Raw genomic sequence first — 18,942 nt, 5'->3', positions numbered from 1 at the left:
AAAAAAAAAAAAAAAAAAAAAAAAAATTTTTTTGAAAATTAAGTCGTATTTTTTGTTAACCTCAGTGGTAGTTTGAGAGAGATTTTCTTACTAGGAGAAACAAAAATGACCACAGGTAGGAGAATAACAATACAACAGTGGCTGTCAAGGTGCGGTCCCCGGAGTAGTCACATCAGCATCACCTGGGCATTTGCTAGAAATACACGTTCTTGGGCCTTAGTCCAGACACATCAAAACAAGTTCTGGGGCTGGGACCCAACAAGTTTTAACAGAAGCTGCAGGTCATTCTAATGCATGCTAGAACTTAAGAACTATTGGTATGCACGGAGAGAATGTCAGCTATTGGAAGGAAATAGCCATCTTTGCCACAGCCGGTTACATAAAGGGCCCAAAACACACCAGCCAGGCAAATTCCAGTAACTGCTGGTGAATCAGAGAAGTTCTTGTGGATAAATATGGGAGCATGTATTTGGAGAGAGCTCCCTTCAGGCCTCTGGTTGCTGGCTTTGTACGGGCTGGGCTCTGACCAGGTCAGCATGGATGGTGATACTGCCTCGGAAGTGCAGTCCTTTGCCTTGTGAATAAAGGGGAACCTGCTTTCTTGGATTCCATGGCCCTTTTGTTTGTTTCACATATTTGAGCCTCTGCGTAGATCCATCCTGAGATTACAATAAAGGGCAAGACTTCTGTGGCTCTTGCCTTCGTTGGAATTTACCATGGGTCAAAGAAAAGACAGATTTAAAAGAATAACTCTACACATAATTACAGTTGTGACGAATGTTGTGAAGAATTGCCGTGATAAGCAGTTCTTATCGCTGAGGTCACCTGTTTCAAGTGACTGCCATCTGCCAGCTGCCAAATGGAAGCGTCTGTTCTCAGCCCTCGTCTTCCTTGGCCCTCTGCAGCATTACCTCGGCTCCTTGAGCAACTTTCTTGCCTCGGCTTCCAGGCAGCCCGTTCGCCCACCTTTTTGGTTTCCTTTGCTAGGTCCCTCATCTTCCCCATCCTCTAAATGTTAGAGTGCCTGGAAGGCCCTTCCCTGTCCACCGTCACCCTCTAGGGCAAGCTTGTCCAACCCGCCTTATTTTGTTTTTGCTCTGCTTTGTTGAGGCTTTTAGCAGCCCGAAGCCATGTTTTTGGTTTCTGTCTCTAGAAGCGGGGAAAGAGGGATGATTGGAAGGGGCTTTACTGGCCCAACCAGAAACAGAAACTAAGAAACCATGACTGTATTCTCTCCCTTGGACACCCCTGGGGCATCTCAACTGGATTCGAAGCTTCAGAGGTCAGGCTGTCACCCTGTTTCCAGTTGGGACGTACCTCCTGCCAAAAATTAGGCAGGTGTGGTGGCACGTGCCGTAGTCCCAGCTACTCACGAGGCTGAGATGGGAAGATCGCTTGAGCCCGGAAGGCAGATGTTGCAGTGAGCTGCCCAAAATTGACTATTTAAAAAGTAAAAGTGATGCTTTGTAATTTGAGCAGGTGTCAGAGGCTCAGGGCTGAAAACGTGGGGATGCTTTAGAACAGACTTGGTAACTCTTTTTGACATAACACTGTGTAAATAGGCTGTAGGAATTGATGTCATTGTTAGAAATGAGGTTGAGCAGAAAGTTAACGTCCTGGTTGGACTCTGAGGGTGCTGCTGATTGTGGGAACGATAGCTGCAGGAAGGATAGGCTTGTAGGTTTCAGGGTCCCGGATGAAACACTGTCATGTGAGCACCGATGAGGACATGGCCTGTTGTCTTTGCGTTTGTATAACCTGGAATGTCTTGGATGGCCTTCTGGAATTTCCTGTTAGCTCTTAGATTTTAAAGCAAGAATCCCAGAAGAGGGCAGATCCAGGATGGTGATATTTTCTTTCCTCACCTCTGAGAAGTCTGGGGTACTCTGAAAGTCTCACAACATTGCAGATTGCAGCAAGGGTAGGTCTTGATGGTCAGTGGAAGTAATTGGCTGCAGGCCTACAGGCAAATTCTAAAATAACAAGAAAAACCTTCCCGTTCATTATCCCTTATGCCTTTGCAAAATGGGTTTAAAGAAGCTTACAGAAGTAAACAGGTCCCGGTCCCAGGTTGGACAGAATAAACACATTAGCCCTGTGTCACCCAATGAATGCAGATCTAAAACCTGAACAGAAAGCATAGAGCAGCTATTTGAGATTCTGGAAAGTAAACAGTGGCAGGTGAGTTGGGGAAGACGACCAGAATTTGAAGTAGCACTGAATTAGTACTGAGTTTACTGATTTTGTTTCCCCTTCCAATATTCCTCAGCCTGAACTCAGGCAGCCCCAAACCCAGGAATAGGTCTTAATGTGGATAGAGCACCAGGAGAAGCTCTGTACTTCTGGCGTGGCAAATGGGTCTCTAACACTTAGAATTCTGAAACCCTAATTTTAAGTTTTATTTATTTTTATTTTGAGACAGAGTCTCACTCTGTCACCCAGGCTGGAGTGCAATGGCACAATCTTGGCTCACTGCAACCTCCGCCTCCTGGGTTCAAGTGATTCGCTGCCTCAGCCTCCCGAGTAGCTGGGACTATAGGTGCGTGCAACCGGTCCCAGCTCATTTTTGTATTTTTAGTAGAGATGGGGTTTCACCATGTTAGTCAGGCTGGTCTTGAACTCCTGACCTCAGGTGATCCACCTGCCTTGGCCTCCCAGAGTGCTGGGATTACAGGCATGAGCCACTGCACCCGACCCTAGTTTTGTTTTTTTCTCTATTCTCTTGCATCCCAGCCCTCAGACATTCTTATGACAGCAGCAGCTGGTGGGAGCCTGAAACTCCCAGGAAAGGGAAGCTGATTAGAAGAGTTTTGTTTCCAAGGGATAGAGTGGAACCCCCTGATGCTTTATTCTCTTTCCCCATTACCTGGCCCAGATGTGGATGTAGTTGTGGGAAGCGTGTGGCTAGAGAACCAGAAAAAGGGAGACCCAGGAAACTAGAAAGTACTGGGGGGAATGCAGAGAGGTGGAGCTCAGGAAGGTGACCCTTTAAGGTGGTTGATGAACTCCCAGACTCATGTTGTGGGTACATAGGTCTGACTCTTAAGTAGCTTACATAGATTTTGAGAACTGATCTTTGGGATAGACCACTATGCAGTTCCCTAACTGGCCACTGGATGGTGCACATGCAGGATGGATCCAAAAAGCGCTTCACAGGCTTTGCAAACAGCTGACTTTGGAACCACAGCTCACAGAAGGCTGGCTGGAACTTGTATGCGGAATCCAACTGGGTAAATTGCTTACTAAGATGAAAATGTCAACGTTCTCCCAAGGATTGAGAGAAAATCCAGAGTTTCTTAACACAATATTCAAAATGTCTAGAATGCAGTTCAAAATTAATTGGCTTAAGAAGAACTAGAATCTTTAAAAAAATTTCCTCTGAATCAGAATAGGTTCAAGTAGGATCATCTTTTTTTTTTTCTTGTTTGTCTTTTTTTTTTTTTTTTTTTTTTGAGACGGAGTCTCGCTCTGTCACTCAGGCTAGAGTGCAGTGCTGTGATCTCAGCTCACTGCAACCTCTGCCTCCCAGGTTCAAGTGATTCTCCTGCCTCAGCTTCCCAAGTAGCAAGATTACAGGTGCCCGTCACCATGCCTGGCTAATTTTTTTGTATTTTTAGTAGAGACAGGGTTTCACCATGTTGGCCAGGCTGGTTTGGAACTCCTAACCTCAAGAGATCTGCCTGTCTCGGCCTCCCAAAGTGCTAGGATTACAGGCATGAGCCACTGCACCCGGCCTGTTTTTTGTTTTTGAGATAGGGTCTTGCTTTGACACCCGGGCTAGAGTGCAGTGGCACATCTCAGCTCACTGCAACATCTGCCTTCCGGGCTCAAGCGATCTTCCCACCTCAGCCTCGTGAGTAGCTGGTACTACAGGCATGTGCCACCATACCTGGCTAATTTTTTATGTTTTTTGTAGAGACCAGGTTTTGCCATGTTGCCCAGGCTGGTCTTGAACTCCTGGATTCAAGTGATTTCCCAAAGTGCTGGGATTACAGGTGTGAGCCACTGTGCCTGGCCAGGATCATCTTTTGATAATCAAGACACCACTGCCGAGATAACACAGATGTTGGAATTATTCAGTAGACTTTAAAGCAATCATTATAAAAATGTTCCAACAAGTAAGGGTGAACACTTTTGAGATGGGAAAACAGAAAGTATCAGTAAAAGAAAAGAAACTATAAAAAGAATTAAGTGGAAATTTTGTAACTGAAAAATACACTAACTGAAATAAACTAACGAGACAGGCTCAATAGCAGAATGGAGATGATAGAGGAAAGAGTGAGTGAATTTTAAGATCAATGGAAATTATCCAATCCAGGCTGGGCGCAGTGGCTCACGCCTGTAATCCCAGAACTATGTGAGGCTGAGGCAGGTAGATCACCTGAGCTCAGGAGTTTGAGACCAGTCTGACCAACATAGTGAAACCCCATCTCTACTAAAAATACAAAAGTTAGCCAGGTGTGGTGGCAGGTGACCGTAATCCCAGCTACCTGGGAGGCTGAGACAGGAGAATCGCTTGATCCCAGGAGCTGGAGGTTGCAGTAAGCCGAGATCACACCACTGCACTCCATCCTGGGTGACAGAGCATTCTGTCTCAAAACAAAATAAAAACCAGAAATTATCCAATCTGAATAGTACAGAGAAAAAATGAGTTAAAAAAATGAACAGAGCCTTAGGAACATGTGGGGCAGTACTAAAAAGTGTCACACGGTCACTGGAGTGTCAGAAGGAGAGGAGAAACAGTACGATGCAGAAAATCACTGGAGTAAATGATGGCTGAATATCTCTTACATTTAGCAAAAGATAGAAACTTATAAATTCAGGAAATTAGAGGCCACCAGACAAAATCAACCCTAAAAAGTAAGAAGTCCATGCTCAGACACATCATAACCAAATTGCTGAAAATCAAGACAAAAAATCTTATAAGCAACCAGAGAAGAACAATGTCATACTTATTGGGAAATAACAGTTTGACCGAATTTCTCATCAGAAACTGTGGAGGCCAGAAAAAGTAAAACAGTATTGTTAGAGCGCTGAAAAGAACTGTCAACCCAAATTCTGTATCCAGCAAAAATACCCTTCAGGAATGAAAGTGAAATAAAGATATTCTCAGGTGATGAAAAACTAAGAATTTGTTGCCAGCAGACTGTGTAAAAAAAATTGCTAAAAGAAGTTGTTCAGATAGAAGGGTCATTATATGAGGAGACTTGGAACATCAAGAAAGAAGGGGAACAGAAACAGTATCTGGATAAATACAGTAGACTATTTTCTTTCCGTTTTAACTAAGAGCAAGTAGATGTTGCCTTTAAATATACAGTAACAATAACAATCTTACATGCGCTGCAACATGATTAGAGTAGAAAGAGCAATAAACAATTTGCCGTATAATTATAATACAAAGTTGATGAGTTAAAACACCATAAATAGGCCGGGTGCGGTGGCTCAAGCCTGTAATCCCAGCACTTTGGGAGGCCGAGACGGGCGGATCACGAAGTCAGGAGATCGAGACCATCCTGGCTAACCCGGTGAAACCCCGTCTGTACTAAAAAATACAAAAAACTAGCCGGGCGAGGTGGCGGCGCCTGTAGTCCCAGCTACTCGGGAGGCCGAGGCAGGAGAATGGCGTGAACCCGGGAGGCAGAGCTTGCAGTGAGCTGAGATCCGGCCACTGCACTCCAGCCTGGGCGACTGAGTGAGACTCCGTCTCAAAAAACAGAAAACAAAACAAAACAAAACAAACCACCATAAATATAAAGACATTCACAAAACCACAGTTGAATATACATAACTCTCATTTCCTGGGAAACACAATTTTAAATAAATAGTTGAGCTCCCCAGTGGACTATAAATCCTGGGGAGGAAATTAGGGCACATAGTAAGTGATGAAAAGAATCTAGAAAATGAAATGATGTGTGCATGGGGTTCTTATTCCTATTGAGATTGATTTAGGGAACGTTTTCAAATCAATAGAGAGTATTTTCTTAGTGCATTATTTAAAAATACGTTTGAAAGCAAAAATTGTAACATCTGGGGTTTACAGTGTATGTGGATGGAATATGTAAGACAAGTGATATACAAAAGGGGATAGGGTGTGGTGATAAAGTTTCTGCATTCCACTTGAAGTAGTAAAATAGTGATTCTAAGTAGACTGTGAACAATTAATATGTATATTGTAATCCCTAGACCAACCACTAAACTATACAAAGAGATGGCAAAAAACCACAATAGAGAAATCAAATTGGAGTTCTAAAAAAAGTTCAGAAAACTTGAATCAAGACAGGAAAGAAGACATAGAGGAAGAAAAAAAGAGAAAACAAACGAGATGGTAGACCTAAATTCAAACATATCAACAATTGCATTAAATGTAAATGGTCTGAACACACCAGTTGTGTGTCTCAATACTCAGTTCTGACAGATTGTCAGAATGGGGTAAAAAAAAAAAAATGGGCTGGGTGTGGTGGCTTGCACCTGTAATCCCAGCACTTTGGGAGGCTGAGGCAGACAATTACTTGAAGCCAGGAGTTCCAGACCAGCCTGGTCAGCATAGTGAGACCCTGTCTCTATTGAAAAAATTCAGCTGGGCATGGTGATGCACACCTGTAGTCCTAGCTGGTCAAGAGACTGAGGTAAGAGGATCACTTGAGCCCAGGAGTTTGAGGTTCCGGTGAACTGATTATACCGCTGCATGCTAGCCTGAGTGACAGAGTGAGACCCTATCTCAAAAAAAAACAGACCCATAGACCCAACTATGTATATGTTGTCTGCAAGAAACTCACTTCAAATATAAAATATGTAGGTTAAAATGAAAAGATAGAAAAAGATATACCATGAAAACACAAATCAAAATTAAGATAGGTCTATTAATATCAAAATTAAGATACATCTATTAATATTATAAAAAGTAGACTTCAGAACAAAATTATCAGAGATAAAGTGGGACATTACCTAATGAAGACATAATGATTCTAAATGTATTTGCACTTCATAACAGAGCTGCAAAATAAATGAAGCAAAATCTATCAGATCTGAAACAAATGGGCACGTCCACATTTATAATGGGAGTGTCAACAGTCCTCACTAAACAGTAATTGATAGAACTGTAGACAGAATCAGCCAGGACATAGAAATGAACACCATCAACCAGCCTGATCTAATTCGCAATTTATACAACACAGCACCCTCCAGCGAGAGCAGAATACACAGTTTTTTCAAATGTACATGGAACATTCACCAAGACAGACCATATTCTGGGATAGAAAAGAAGCTTAAAGCTTTTAAAAGGATTAAAATTATACAAAATGTGCTCTGACCAGAGTGATATTAGACTAGAAAGCAGTGACAGAAAAATAATTGTCTCCCCAAACTTGCACATTAAACAAGTAGCATACTTCTAAATTAATCATGGGTCCATGAGGAAGTCATAAGGAAAATCAGAAAATATTTTGAAGCAAACGAAAACACAAGATACCAAAATTTGTAGGTTGCAGTTGCTTAGGGGGAAATGTATAGCATGAAAATGCTCACATAGAAAAGAAAAAAGGTCTCAGATCAGTAATCAAAGTTTCTACTTTAAGAAAGTGTAAACAGAGCAAATAAACCCAAAGCAAGCAAAAGGAAGCAAATAATAAATGTGAGGACAGATAACCATACAATTAAAAACAGAAAAATGATAGTCAAACCGAAGGCGGGTGCTTTGAAATGATCAACAAAATTGATTAAACTCTAGCAAAACTGACACAAAGAGAATAAAATTAGCAAAAGGAATGAAAAAAGGGGATACCATTACAGACTCCACAAAAATAAGACAATAGAATGTTATAAATAACTTGTCTTTTTTTTTTTTTTTTTTTTTTTAAAGACAGAGTCTTGCTCTGTTGCTCAGGCTGGAGTGCAGTGGTGCGATCTCAGCTCACTGCAACCGTGCCTCCCGGGTTCAAGTGATTCTCGTGCCTCAGCCACCGGAGTAGCTGGGATTATAGGCATGTGCCACCACGCCCAGCTAATTTTTGAATTTTTAGTAGAGACAGGGTTTTGCCATGTTGGCTAGGCTGGTCTAGAATTCCTGGCCTCAAGTGATCCACCCGCCTCAGCTTCCCAAAGTGCTGAGATTACAGGTGTGAGGTACTGCACCAGCCACATAAATTTGATAATTTAGATGAAATGGTCCATTTTCTTGAAAATTGCAAATCACCAACATTCATCCGAGATGAAATAGATGACCTGAATCATCCTGGAATTTATTAAAGAAGGACCAGATGGTTTCACTGATGAATCCTACTGAACATTTAAAGAAAACACCAATTTGAGAAGAAGAGGGAGTACTTCCTGACTCATTTTAAAGGCCAGTACTACCCTGATATCAAAACCAGATGAATCCAGTACCAAAAAAACTACAGGCAAATATCCCTTATGAAGACACACCAAAAAATTCTCAACACAGTATTAACAAATTGAATCCCATAATGCATTAAAAAGTTATAACCATGACAAAGTGACATTTAGCCCAGGAACACAAAGCTGGGTCAGCGTTTGAAAATCGATCAGTGTAAGCTACTATACTACCAATTTAAAGAAAACCACACGATCGTATCGGTTGGTGCAGAAAAAGCATTTGATGGAATTCAGTGTCCATTCCTCATAAAAACTCTCAGCAAAGAAGAAATGGAAGAGAACTTCCCCCACCTGAGAAAGAGCATCTACAGGAAACAGCTACAGCTAACATGCTTAATGGAGAAAGACTGAAGGCCTTCCCTTAACACTGAAAACAAGACAAGGATGTCCACTCTTACTATTCCTGTTCAACATCGTATCGGAAGTTCTAGCTGGTACCTTGCTCGTGGGAATGCACAATGGTACAGCCATTCTGGAAGACCAGTTGGGAGGTTTCTTAGAGGTGAAACATATACTTACAATTAGCCCAGCAATCCCACTCTTAGGTATTTGCCATTGAGAAATGAAAACTTGCGTTTGCACAAAAATCTGTACATGTTTATAGCAGCTCCTTTCATAATCTTCAAGAAATGGAAACAACCCAAATGCCTTTCAATGAATGGATGAATGGTGGTACATCCCATACAATGAAATATGACTCAGTTATAAACTCACCTAACACCTTGGGTGAACCTCGGGCATTCTCTGAAGGTAGAAAGTCAGTCTTGAAAGCTTGCGTGCTGTGATTTCATTTGTATCACATACTTGAAAAGACAAAGTTGTAGTGATGGAGATTCACAGTGCCAGGGGTGGGGTAGGGTGTGACTACCGAGGGCTAACACAGAGGGGGTTTTGGGAGTGATAGAACTGTTTTATTTCTTGATTGTCATAATGGTGGCTAAAGACAACATTTTAGAAGTCATAGGACTACATACACCAAAAAACTAACTGTATGTTTATTCAAAAAGTAAACTAACATGAGTTAATGAATCATTTAGGGTTCTTTTGACCCAGCATTTTCATTTCTGGTAATTTCTTGTACAGATGAATTCGCATATGGGTGAAATGACAGTTGTATAAGGGTATTGATTGCAGCACAAGTGATTGGAAGCTATCTAAATGTTTGGCAGGGAATTGGTGAAATCCTACATGAAATACTGCACTGACCTCACAAAGAAGATGGATCACCATTTGTATAGTGTGCTCTATGTGGATAAAGATACACGCACATCCTTGTAAATGCAGAGACCATATTTGGAAGGATACTTAAAAAATAGCTAATAGTGGAATTTCTTTGGCGAGGAGACAAACCGGGTATATGGGAGATAGGAGGGAGACCTGCTTCCCACTGGATACACTTTTGTACCTTTTGTATTTCGTTCTATGTACGTCTACTGAAAATAATTTTTTTTTTTTTTTTGAGATGGAGTCTTGTTCTGTTGCCCAGACTGGAGTGCAGTGGCACGATCTCGGCTCACTACAACCTCTGCCTCCTGGGTTCAAGCGATTTCTGGCTAATTTTTGTATTTTTAGTGGAGACAGGGTTTCATCATATTGGCCAGGCTGGTCTTGAACTCCTGACCTCAAGTGATCCGCCCACCTCAGCCTCCCAGAGTGCTGGGATTACAGGCGTGAGCCACCGTGCCCAGCCTTTAAAATAATTTTTTTAAGTGTGTAGAATGACAGAAAAATTGTTGAGGAAATGATGAAACCAGAGGTCAGTGGATGCCCCAAGACACAACTCACAGAATCTCATGTAACTCCTAGAGGAGTGCTACAAATTTTACACTGAGCTTTCCAGTGGCCAGAGCAAAGAGGGAAACATTATACAGCTGGTGACCCAGAGTTGAAAGCTGAACCTACTCTGGAAGTTTTGGCTTGTCAAGGTGGTAGATACCATGTTTGTATGGTACTGGGATCTTTTGGTGAAGAACAGGTCTATCAGATTATCCCATAAAATGTCTAATCCTCATTCATCCCCATTAATGTTGGGGTTTAGAGAAGCAGCAGGTTCTTCCACATGATGCCAAAAGCGAGAAAGAAGGAAGCGATCTTAAGTTTCTACAGGGGAAATGGCAGCATGGTTGCTTAATTTGCACTTTACTTTTTAAGTCTTCTGTTATTCTGGTAACAGTTTATTTATTCTGAGGAGTATAAATTCTTTATCCCCAGTGCCTTTTAACAATAAAGACTGAAATTCCTATGTAATGCTTAGTGCTTCCTAAAATTTGCTTATTTTTCCTAATGTGGAAGTGATAAGTTTCCCTGTTAGTTGGAGAGGGTAGTGTTCAGAGCACCCTTTCTTTGGAGCAAACACTCTTGTTTCAGATCTTGTGTTTAGTCGTACGGGTGCGTCTCCCCAGAAAGAATAGGAATTCGGGAAGAGGAAACACATTTGTTCTTTCACAGCTTTTCACTGGAGCCTTTCACAGTACTGGGGTGAGAGGGGTCTCAGGCCTATGAACGTGGGGTTGAGGCGGGCGGATCACGAGGGCAGGAGATTGAGACCATCCTGGCTAACACGGTGAAACCCCGTCTCTACTAAAAATACCAAAAAAAAAAAAAAATTAGCTGGGCGTGGTGACGGGCGCCTATAATCCCAGCTACTTGGGAGGCTGAGGCAGGAGAATGGTGTGAACTCGGGAAGTGGAGCTTGCAGTGAGCCGAGATCAGGCCACTGCACTCCAGCCTGGGCGACAGAGCGAGACTCCATCTCAAAAAAAAAAAAAAGAAAAAAACCGGAGTGTGCACCTTGGTTCTGTCATTTACACTCAGTCGTGTGGAGTTAAGCCCACAGCTTTGCCTCTCTGAGCCTCAGTATCCTCTGCAGAGGCAGTGCTCACATTGCCTGTGCTTGTGTGGGTGAAGTACGATGGAGTGTGGGATCGTGGAGCAGTGGCTGGCATCCTGGCATCCCGTGGGAGCTCCAGAAGCGTGGGGTTGTGGAGCAGTGGCTGGCATCCCGCGGGAGCTCTGGAAGCGTGAGGTCGTGGAGTAGCGGCTGGCATCCCACGGGAGCTCAGGAAACGTGGGGTCATGGAGCAGTGGCTGGCATCGCGCATCCCATGGGAGCTCCGGCACGGTCAGGACCCCTCATTGTGGTCTCCTGCCATGGCTAGACCTTCAGTCTTGTGTGCATAGAAAAAAGCCAGCCACAGACGCAAAAACAACCTTGCTGCAGTAATAATTCAGTGTGGTTGGAAATTGCAGTTGGTGAAATCGATTTTTTATGCCATCTGAATTAGCTTAGAAATTATTTTTGAAAACTTTAAATACAATTTATGAAAAAACACTTGTCAAATATTCAAATGATAGATGCAAGATGGGAAAATCCTTTTCCCTGAGACTTCACAGCCCCTGTCACAGGAGTCTCTGATGGTTTCATGTCCTCCCTCCCAGGCCTTTCTCTGAGACAAATTATGTATGTGTAAATTTCATCCACACAAATACATTTACATGATGTAATTGCAGACTGAGTTCTTTGAGCACCTTCTCTCTGGTATGTGTGGGGTGCTTAGGAAGCTTGTTAAACACATAACTTCAAGCTGTAGTAGCCTGTGATTGTAAGGAGGGGACTGTCTGTGTTGTAAGTCTGATTTCTGGCTGACCTTGGACTCAGCAGTGGTGTCTGCAGGCAGGCGGGTGGCCCATTGTGTACTATTGTGAACGCTGAAGAGATGGTGCAGCTTAACTGATGCCGCTTCCCAGAAAGACCAAGAGAGATGCCCCTGGGAGCTTTTGAATGCTTTTGCCCTCGCCTGGGCAATTTAATGTGTTAATGTGCCCCACTTAGATGGAGCAGCTGTTGACAGTTTGCCATATTTACTTTATTGTGCCTTTATTTTTAAAAAAATTGAACCATTTGCAGTATTATGATATCTTACTGCTAAATACTTCAGCACACAGCTCTTAAGAGTAAAGTCATTCTCCTACATAACCATGACTGTTACCACACCCAGGAGAATGATGGGGAGTTCCATAGTAGCATCTGATACCCCCAGAGCATGTTCTCATTTCCTCAGTTGTATCAAGCTGTTTTTGAACCAGGATTCAGTCAGGTTTGTGTATTGCCTTAGTTATAGGTCCCTTTATTCTCTTCACATAAAACACTCCTTTTTCTCATGACTTTTACCTTTTTAAAAATTAAAATGATCATAGGTGAAAGATTTATGTAACGCCTTGAGGAGACCAGTAAGATGGTAAAACTTATGCCAAGAGCATTTGAGGAATTAGGGGTGTGTGTGTTTATACACACATATATGCATAAAACCCAAAAAGAACTAGAGTAAGATGGCTAGGTTAGATTTCAACGAACAAACAAACTGGTGACAATAAAACATAATCTTTGGGGTTATCTTTTCTTTTGGACATTATCTACAAGTTAGTATGTAACTTCACAGTATCTGGGCTTGAATGGAGTAATAAATAGCACAGGGTCAGTGTCCTAGAGAATTAAATAATCTTTAGGCCGCCATGCTAAAAAGGGCCCAGGAATTAATTGAAAAAATAATGCTTACTCCTGCTTTTGCCTTATTTTCAAATTCTGAATAATTGTCTTAAGGCGTTCCCTAATCTTTCCAGCCAGAATCAGCCTCTTTCCCTTTTATCGTCCTATTCCTTTTTAAAAATGGCTCGAGGCATAAATAATATACCATGAGATCCACTCATTGTAAGTGTCCCACGATTTTAATAAATGTATACAGTTATGCAACTATCATTGCAATCTAGTTTTAAAATATGTTCGACATCCAAAGTTTTATTTTTCATCACCCAAAAAAGTTCCTTCGTGCCTGTTTGCAGTTGATCCCACTCTCACCCTCAGGCAAACATGAATCTGCTTTCTCTCTAGAGATTTACCTTTTTAAGAAGTGTCACATAAATGGAATCACGGGATTTTCTTGTCTGGCATCTTTCGTCTGGCCTAGCGTTTTTGAGGTTCATCCACGTAGGCCCATGTCTCAGCAGTTTCTTTCTTTTCATAGGCGTTTCCCTGCTGCTCATGCCCCCGCGGTTGGTGGACATTCTGGTTGGTGTGAACAATGCTGTTGTGAATGTTTGCACGCAAATCTCTCTGGTCATATTTCTCTTGGGTGGGTTCCTGGGAGTATGGTAGGTGGATGTTGAATTATAGAAGCTGCACCATTTTACACTCCTACCAAGGATTTAGGAGAATTCCAGCTTCTCTACGTCTTTGCTGTCACTTACCATTGCCCTTTTGATTTTATCCTGGCAGATGTCACAGGCTTCCTCTGATGGCGACGTGTCTCCCGGCGATTTGGTAGTTCTGAATCCCAGGAGATCTGCTGGGGGAGGCTTGGGCGAGGCCCTGTCACGGGAGAGCCTCGTGTTGCCGCAGACCGGGCTTGTTCAGCCCTGGGACGTGGGGCCCGCGGCTGACCAGACGTAATTTTGACCCGACATAGTCCCTACGGTGTAGGGTCAAAGTTTAACGACTGTTTTTAAAAACCGGAGGTTTCACCGGTCCCGCCAGCTTCCGTCCCCCTCCGGCAGCCCCGGGGCGCCCGGTCGGCTTCTCCAAGTGTTTTGTGTGCTCCCTGACGTTTTAAACTCAGGTACCTGTTACTACTTTGTGAAAAACCGTAGGAGCCACGGTAGCCAGTAAAAACTGCTCACAGTCACCCCGCCACCCAGAGCTCACCAGTGCGAATAATTTTATGTAATTTCTTTTGGCAACACGTTTCTCATCTCTCGGGTGATCTTTAAGGCACAAGCTGGCTCTCTACCTGTCGGCGCGCGTGTTTCCCGGTGCTCACGGCAGGTGGGGCCGTACCATGGGGACGCCCCAGCCCCGCCCCCGTGGGAGGTTCCAGCCAGGCCTGACGCGCCGAGCCGGCAGCACGGATCGCCTCGCTGCGTCTGCGCGCGATTGAGCGGCCTGCCGCCCCGCCCCGCCCCGCCAGCCTGAGGAGCCGCCGCGTCCGCCGGCCCGCCAGCGGTCCGGGAGGGAGGGAGGGAGGCCGGCCCTCCGCTCGCTGGGCATGGAGCCTCCGGCCGCGCGCCTCTAAGGCCCCGGCGTTCATGGTGAGTCGGGGTGCGGGCCGGTGCCTCTGCCTGCGCCCCAGGCCTGCCTGGTCCCGGGGGCCTGTCCTGTCCGGGGCCTGCCAGCCCTGCGGCCCCGCGCAGATGGAGTGTGCGAGTGTGCATGTGTGCGGTTGTGCGGGTGTGCGAGCATCACGTGCATCTGTCCTCAGCAGCCCGAAGCTTGCTGTGCACGCTGCTGATGCGCTCTCCTCCCTGGCACTCTTTGTGTCTGTGCTTCCACATATTTCCTTCTTGGGTTCCCGTTTACTGGGACGACGAGAGACAGCGCGAGCGAGCACGTCCTTTGAGTCCTCCTTACCCTGTTTTCAGAGCCTGGCCAGGCCCAGCAGCCCCCTTAGAGGCCAAAAGGGCCTCGCCTGCTATCCGATGAGCCTTTGTATGGAGATGAGACTGCGCTCCGAGCTCTGGAGCCCAATGAGGTGGTCAGGTTGCAACAGCAACCAGGCGTGTTAAAACCTAGTTCCTTTGAATATGTTTCATTCACCAGTCCGCATGTTAACTTTTGTGTTCTCGATGCTCTGGGAGGAATATGACTATTAGAAAAGGACTCCTGAGAGTGCTTCCCAGAATGCCAGCATTCCCAGTAACATAGAGGACGCTTTCCAGGAGGGGACTGCAGCTGGTTAAAGAATCCAGGCCAGAGGAACCACTCAGGTGTTCTCAGTGGTTTTACTTACCGTGAGGTCAGGCTTCAGGGCTTACCTGGGGCTACCTTTTGGAAGGTGGGACCTTTGTAAGACCTGTGCAGGCCATTATACCCCCTCAAAATGGCAAAACGGAGCCCCTCCCAGATTCTAAATTAGGCTCCCCACTCCCAGACAGTTGCTTTTACAAATGGCCAAGTGTGAGACCAGCCGTGTTGCGGACACTTTCAGTCTCGTGCCCTTTTCCACAAGCAGCCCTCTTAGAGTGGAATGTTTTGAAGAGTAATTTCATAGTATATAGTGACACTCATACTCCTGTCATTTTTGGGCACCTGCTTTGGCTCTGCACCTTATGCTCGTTCTCATTTAGTCTTCAGTTGTAACAGAGGAGGAAACAGGCTTGGGGATGGAGGAGGAGCTCAAGGTCACGCTGCTGGTGGTGCTGGCTCAGACCAGGCCTGCTGCTGTCCCCCAGTGCTTCCCCAGGTCCTCAGCCTCTGCAGATGTGGTGGCCGTGCTGTCACGGCATTAGTTCAAGTCTTTTGATAGGTACCACTCGGATGGCTGGCCTGCCTTGGCAGCTTTATTCCAGATGCACTGCCAGATCCTCAGGTTATTTTCACGGGTTAATCTTGATACTGGAGACAGTGGAGTCGGAGATTTAAGCACAGGATTTGACTGACGACCCTTTCTTCTTCTAGCTAAAATAGATTTCCAGGGAGCCAGAGGCCACCTTCCTGGAAGTCAGGGAGCTTCTACTAGCAGGTTATTGACATCACTGGCTATATTTTGTAGTGTTCCTCCAGTTCATAAGTAGCATTGATGGCCCTTCTTGTCTTTCTACCAGGAATACTTTCTTTTTTCTTCTTCTTCTTCTTTTTTTTTTTTTTTTTTTTTTTGAGACAGGGTCTTGCCCTGTTGCCCTGGTGCGGTCATGGCTTACTGCAACCTTGAACTCCTGGGTTCAAGTGATCCTTGTCTCAGCCTCTTGAGTAGTTGGGACCACAGACACAGCACCTCTGTGCCAGGCTCAGGAATACTTTTTCATTGTTTGAGAATCATGATCCTTTCTTTTCCCTCTTAAGACAAATGTGCTTTGAAGCAGGCTTTCCCCCCCTCTTTTTAAACTAATGTTAAACCTAATTCAGGAGTCTCGTGCTCTTCTTATCTTTAGCACTGGGCAGATCACACGTGGAATGTAGACCCTGCCCCTGGATGCGTCTGAGGGGCTCCCCATACCTCACAGTCTCTCATCTGGCTCTCCCCTCTCTCCTGGGGCTTGTCCCAACACCTCTGGGTAGCGTGTTTCTGGAGCACAACAACTTTGACTCTGCACCATTCCCGGTTCAAATCCTGGTGCTAACATGAAGAAGCCTGCTTGTGGGCGTCTCCTGGCCGCTGCTTCTGCCATCAGAGTGCCTCTTCCTCTTGGCCTCTAGCCCACATCTTACTTGTCTGTCCACTCAAGTAGCTCCTTTGTGGAAGCTTCCCATGTCCCCCTGGCCTCAGGCGTCCTGCCCTTCCTCCCACAGTGTGTGGCTCGCCCGTCCTGGCATGCCTCACGGTCTCACCTGTGTGGGAGCCTCTGCCTGCATCGTATTGCCCCTGTGGAGTGAGCCCTGCTGGGTTCGAGGTTGAGGGTCTCCTAAAGTGCCAGGCCCGCGTGGTCCCTTCCAGATTAGCTTCCTCTTTTCCACATGGCCCCTTCCCTCTTGCCCTGCTTGCTGAGCCTCTTGCACATGGCCTCTGCATGAGACTGGGGCTCTGCTCAGGCACCCTGCCTCCGTGCTTTTTTTCTTCAGCCTTAGCTGGGTCATCAGACCACACCCCACAAGTTGGCTGCTAGTGAGGTGCGCCTGCCATGTTGGTATGGTCTCGTCTTTCCCAGCGTGATTCCTTATAAGTTGCCCAGAGCAGGGACTTTGAGCAACTGTGCTTCTAAACTGGCAGCCTGCAAACGTTTTTGAAATTATCCCCAGTTAGACACTTTAAATTGAGACTCATTGTACTGACATAACTAGGTGTAAAGCTGAAGCAAACTGTCTTTATGTACCGTGTTTTATTGTTTCATTTTTTTAAAAAATGCTGTCATGACCAATCAAACTGATCTGCTGCTAGAACTTTGAAGAACCTTGTTCTAAATTGCTTCTGGGGTCTGGGTGCAGTGGCTCATACCCGTAATCCGAGCACTTTGGGAGGCTGAGGCGGGTGGATCACTTGAGATCAGGAGTACAAGACCAGCCTGGCCAACATGGCGACACCCCGTCTCTACTAAAAATACAAAAATTAGCTGGCCCTGGTGGTGCACGCCTGTAATCCCAGCTACTCGGTGGGGCTGAGGCAGGACAGTCACTTGAACCTGGGAGGCAGAGGTTGCAGTAAGCCAAGATTGCGCCACTGCACTTCAGCCTGGGTGACAGAATGAGACTCCTCAAAAATAAATAAATTCCTTCTAGGGTTGTCCAGGGTGGCAGCTGTCACTTAATTGGGCAGTTTATTTAACCTGTTAGGCTGCAGGGCTTCTGACGAGCACAGCAAGACAGGCATTATTACTTGGTTTAAACCAAGAGACTTCAAAACTTGGTCCCATGTGGAGACGGAGCTTGGGAATGAAAAGTTGGACCGAGGTGGACCACGCCAGTACTTGCCTGGCACCCAGAAAGGGCTTGGCACTTGAGGGAGTGAGTGGCCAGCCATTTTACATATGTTATCTCATTTGACCACCACAGTGGTCTGTACAGTTGCTACTGTTTTATAGCTGAGAGCAGGTTGAGAGACAAGACGACTCACCCAAGCCAGTACCTAGAACTCTGGTTTTCTTTCCAGAGCCTTAGCCCTTGCTAGCCCGACCCTAGGGCTGACAATCCACAACTGAGTGTTCTTTCTCCAGGTGCTGTTTCTTCCCCTCCGGGATCCTGGGAGCGAACAGTCCTCTTTCTTGTTTCTAAAGTTGGTTTGTCTGGCCTGGACAGTGAGCTTACTGTTGTCACTTCCAGGTCGCCCTGGGAGAACCGGGTCTAGAGCAGGACCTGTCACCATTTCCAACGCCGTTTCTCTTCTAAAAGGCTGCCTGACATTTTGGAAAGGGCATTTGTCTGGGATTTCAACTATGAGCAGGCCAGGCCCCCTCTGTCACTTTGTTATTTTAATCATGTCTTGGTCTGTGATTAAAACATAAGCATCTGACCCTACATCTCTGCTAATCTGTGCGCTTAATTCAGTATTTGAGGTTTCGGTCATGGTTGTGAAAACTACTGAGATTGAATCTGAATGATGGATTATTTCTGATGCATGCCTGCAAGAGTCTTTTGTGAATTCTGTTATGAGGAATGTGGCTGCGGAACCCCAGTGCGTGGCCTGTGACCCAGCTTCCTCGCTTGCCCGCTGGGCGAGTCACAGACACCTCTGGGTCCCCACATCCCTTTGGTGCACAGGGAGTGCTGGAGAAACGGCAGCCCTTGTTGGTCTGCGGCACTTGCTTTCTCTTCTCCTCAGACCTGAAACCACTGGAAAAGGCAGAAAACCGTGCCTGCCTCAGGTAGCCTGCATCCCTGCTTTTTTTTTCTTGAACCTTTGTTGGGCCATCTGACCACAGCCACAGCTTCGCGCTGGTGAGGTACAGCGTGTCCTTGTGCAACTGCCTTGTTGGCTTGGTCTGGGGGTGGGGTAGCCCCTTCAGGGGACTGGTGTGGAGGGAGATGGAGTTAGCCCAGCGTGGTCTGGGGGTGGGGTAGCCCCTTCGGGGGGCTGGTGTGGAGGGAGATGGAGTTAAACCAGCGTGGTCTGGGGGTGGGGTAGCCCCTTC

General features: G+C 45.5%; 1 protein-coding gene across 5 annotated transcripts in view; it reads left to right on the top strand.

Moving 5' to 3' along the window:
* The window catches only part of TBC1D14 (TBC1 domain family member 14), a 122,366-nt gene that overhangs the window by 62,827 nt on the left and 40,597 nt on the right, over window positions 1-18,942 (top strand). The window contains exon 1 of one of the 5 annotated variants that reach the window (XM_025384895.1): window positions 14,291-14,472. The exons of 3 other annotated variants lie outside the window; for them this stretch is intronic. In XM_025384895.1, the coding sequence (XP_025240680.1) occupies window positions 14,470-14,472 (3 nt within the window). In that variant the 5' untranslated portion in view covers window positions 14,291-14,469. Of the gene's footprint in view, window positions 1-14,290; window positions 14,473-14,636; window positions 14,689-18,942 lie in introns of those variants that run through there. One more of the 5 variants, XM_025384896.1, reaches the window with a different exon arrangement.

The sequence above is a fragment of the Theropithecus gelada genome, chromosome 5 (assembly GCF_003255815.1).
Source record: "Theropithecus gelada isolate Dixy chromosome 5, Tgel_1.0, whole genome shotgun sequence".
In the NCBI taxonomy this organism is placed as follows: domain Eukaryota; kingdom Metazoa; phylum Chordata; class Mammalia; order Primates; family Cercopithecidae; genus Theropithecus; species Theropithecus gelada.
This window is presented reverse-complemented; position numbering and strand designations above follow the sequence as displayed.